Raw genomic sequence first — 3,668 nt, 5'->3', positions numbered from 1 at the left:
GCTGGACGTAATTCTCAAGAGAAAATACTAACGACCATCCATCAGCTGGGCTGCGAATCTATCAAAACGGTTGCTTGGCAACATGCAGGCGGCCACACCAACTTTCGACCAATCCGCAAATTGCTGGTACGGGGACTCCGTCTCGGCGTCAATGGCGCTTCTGCGCATGTGCCTTCGCCTCCAGGGAGGGGGAAGCCTTTTTCTTCCTTCCCTGCCTTCCGGGCGACACAGGAAGTGGCTCCGAGGCGCCTGCGCGGTGGGTCCACGGTAATTGGGGCCGTTTCCTTCACCGGCGTGAGGGTATTTGGGCCCTTGGGGTTTCTGTGCGCGGCGGCTCGCCTTCGCCACCTCCGCGCCCGGGCGGGTTCGCAGGCTCCCGAGTCCTTCCCGCTGCCCGCCACCGGCTCCCCGTCGCGGCGTGACTCTCAGGTAGGCCCCGTGCCGCCTCCTTCGCTCCCCGCCGCCATGACGCCTCCGATGCCCGGCCCCCCGGCGGAGTGCGCCGGGCAGCGATGCCCCTGGGCGCGAGCCGGCCGGTTAGCGAGCTTCATTACTGGCCCCTGGGAGGGGCTCTGGGGTCTCCCCGGGTCTAACCCCCTCGTCCTTCTCTTGGGGAAACTGAGGCACCGGGAAGGGTCCCAGAGTTGATGGCAGCGTCTGTCGTCTCCGTCCTTCCCTGTTAACAGTTCTGGCTTATCAGACACGTGCTCCCACCTCCTCGGAGAAGCCTTCCCTGACCCTTCTTCTACAGAAGGGCGTCCGTCCCTTTCGGTCTCTCCCGCGTTAACCTTTCTTCGTTGCACTTATCTCTGAAACTTGTCTGTTCCTTTGTTTCCGTCCTCCTCTGCCAAGTATTTACTGTAAACACAGAGACTCGTTGCCCCCAGGCAAGTGTCTGTTAACTACCAGCCGCCCTGGCCCGGGCTCCCTGCCGAGCGCCGGCTGTTTCTAAGAGGAGTCCAGACCGCCCTCTGTTCTTGGAGCTGACGTTTTGCTGGGGAAGAGGTTGATGGCACACAGTACTAGGTCGTGACAGGTGCTCCGAGGAGGACAGGGTGGTGTTACCTGAGGTTGGATATGTTAAATCAGGAAGGCAGTGGGGCCTCTGAGGGGGAAAAGATAGGTCTAACAGCTTTACTGAAGTACAGCTTACCTGCTATCACGCATTTAAAGTGGGCCTTCTGATGAGTTTGGGAAGTTGAATACAGTTGTGTACGCATCCCCCGCAGGTCAGTTTGAGAACATCTCCGTCACCACCCCCACCCCCCAGCATTCTCAGGAGACAGACCGAGACAGCTGGAGGCTTGGGAGAGGGCGAATCATCCCAGGCGGAAGGAGCAGATAGTAGAAGTGCTGCAGGGCAGGGCTGAGCTCGCCGTGTTCACAGGTGGAAAGGATGCCCCCAGAGCGGGAGAGGCCGAATGCGGCGCGGGCACGGAGGTTGTTTGGAGATGTACACGTGTCCTCCGAGCTCCTTGAGGGCTCCCCATGCCCTGTGTAACGTGTGCTCCACATAGGCTGACTGATACTTGGATGACCCTTGCTCCTTCCCTAAGTTCATCCCAAATGCCAGAAATGTTCTCTCCCAACTTGATAGCTGAAGAGAGGGAAGGAACAGAAGAAAGAATTTTCAGGCCCCGGGCATGCGACCTCACTTGGTTTTCATGATTCCGTGAACTGGATGTTAGTGAATCTCTTTTTGTGGATGAGAAAATCAAGGCTAAATAACCTGCGTAAAGCCCCGTAGCTCGTGACTGCAGTAGCTTTGTTACTCCTCTGTTCACTCATGCGGTTAACTGGTGTTTAAGTGCCCCCCTGACATTTGAGGCACAGGTAGTTGGCACACACCACGGCCTCTCACGGAGCTGCTTCTGAGATATTAACGTGCTCAGAGCTGTTGCTTTGACCAGGATATCCCACTCATTTTGTTCATGAAGTTGGGAATCCCAAATGCCTTTCCAAAATCCCTAGCAATTTCCCCATTCTCTGTTGTTCAGAACCTAATACTAGACCTTTTGATACTCAGTTAAACCAAGTGGATTACTTTTTAAAACTCGTTCTACAGAGAAATTGCTGAATCTTTGCCAGGACTAATTGCTTTCCTTAGTAACTTCATGCAGACATAGGACCTAAGCCAGAGTGTAGAAATTAGTAAGAGGAAAGTAAATTCTCACTGAGTGGTGACCTGGAAGAGTGGGGCCTTCTGCTGGTTTACTGTTGTATTCCTGGTGCAAAGCTCAGTGTCTCAAATTATGTAAGAAAGGGGTGAATTTATTTTCTAGCTGGTGACTGAAAGTACTTGCTGTAATGTACTGGTTTACTAATGGTGACAAATGAAAGAAGGAAATAAGGAAACTGGATATGGGGTGTATAGGAACTCTGTCTTTACAATTTTCTATAAATCAAAAACTGTTCTAAAATATTTCATATTTAAAAAGCACTTACTTAACACTTTTTTTTTTTTTTTTTTAAAGATTTTATGGGGCGCCTGGGTGGCTCAGATGGTTAAGTGTCTGCCTTCAGCTCAGGTCATGATCCCAGGGTCCTGGGATTGAGCCCTGCGTAGGGCTCTCTGCTCAGCCTGGAGCCTCCTTCTCCCTCTCTCCCTGCCTCTCCCTCTGCTCATGCTCTCTCTCTGTATCTCTGTGTCTCAAATGAATGAATAAAAATCTTAAAAAAAATTTTTTTAATTTACTTATTTGACAGAGATAGCGAGAGGGAGAGCACAAGTAGGCAGAGCTTTAGGCAGAGGGAGAAGCAGGCTCCCCGCTGAGCAGAGAGCCCGATTCCGGATTCGATCCCAGGACTCTGGGATCATGACCCGAGCTGAAGGCAGACACTTAACTGACTGAGCCACCCAGTCGCCCCGATTATCCGTATTTAGATCTCTTTAAAAGAGAGAAACCTAGCATCAAGTCATTTTTCCCTTCTGTGGCTTAATTAGCTTTATATTAGCTCTCAGGGATATTGATTACTGAAGAAAGGACCTGTCCTTAACGTTTTCCATTATTTTTTAGGGCCAAAATGAGTCTGTTTGGAACCACCTCGGGTTTTGGAACTAGTGGGACCAGCATGTTTGGCAGCACAAGCACAGATAACCACAACCCTATGAAGGTACCACATGAAGTTTCACGGGATGTTTAGGAAATTACAGCCCAGGGTTTCCCACAGTGAGAGAGATCCAGATAGCTTGGGAGCCTCCTTTGGGTCAAAAGCTCTGAAACTTTGTCTAGCCCACTTTCTCAAACTTGGAGCACAGAAATGGTGTCCCCTGTGCTAGTGTCCTGTGCCCCCTGACTTTCTTCACTTAAGTCACTGAGGTGCTTGTTAAAATTGTGGATTCCCAGGGCCCAGCCCACAACTGTTGAATCAGAATTTACATTGGGGTGGGGGCAGGCAATGGCTCTGATCGAGCAGTTTGGGGCCAGAGTGAACTGGTGGGCTCTCACGTGGAAAACATCATCCTGGGCATTTCATTGAGAGTGCTGCCTCAGGTCCCAGCAGTGCTAGCCCTTCCACTAGCTCCTTTATGACTCCTTCTTTGGGTCAAAGCAAGAGAGGTCCAGTTCACTTAGTTCTTAGCACAAGGAAAGTCCACCATGAGTGTTCAGTGAGAAAGAAAACAATTTTGAATGAAATTGATGATTCCTATGTTGTAACATTGACTT

At 51.0% G+C, this 3,668-nt stretch overlaps 1 protein-coding gene across 2 annotated transcripts in view; it reads left to right on the top strand.

The window, feature by feature from the left end:
* The first annotated feature begins 220 nt into the window (after positions 1-220).
* The window catches only part of RAE1 (ribonucleic acid export 1), a 21,297-nt gene continuing 17,849 nt past the window's right edge, over positions 221-3,668 (top strand). For both annotated transcript variants that reach the window (XR_004297441.1, XM_032387713.1), the window contains exons 1-2: positions 221-429; positions 3,018-3,114. Coding sequence is in view for 1 of the 2 variants with exons in the window: in XM_032387713.1 (XP_032243604.1) it covers positions 3,025-3,114 (90 nt within the window). In the remaining variant the exon portion in view is untranslated. The remainder of the gene's footprint in view (positions 430-3,017; positions 3,115-3,668) is intronic.

Source organism: Phoca vitulina, unplaced genomic scaffold (genome assembly GCF_004348235.1).
Source record: "Phoca vitulina isolate PV1807 unplaced genomic scaffold, GSC_HSeal_1.0 scaffold50, whole genome shotgun sequence".
Lineage (NCBI taxonomy): Eukaryota > Metazoa > Chordata > Mammalia > Carnivora > Phocidae > Phoca > Phoca vitulina.
Note: the sequence above shows the minus strand (reverse complement) of the source record. Positions and strands in the feature narration are given on the sequence as shown.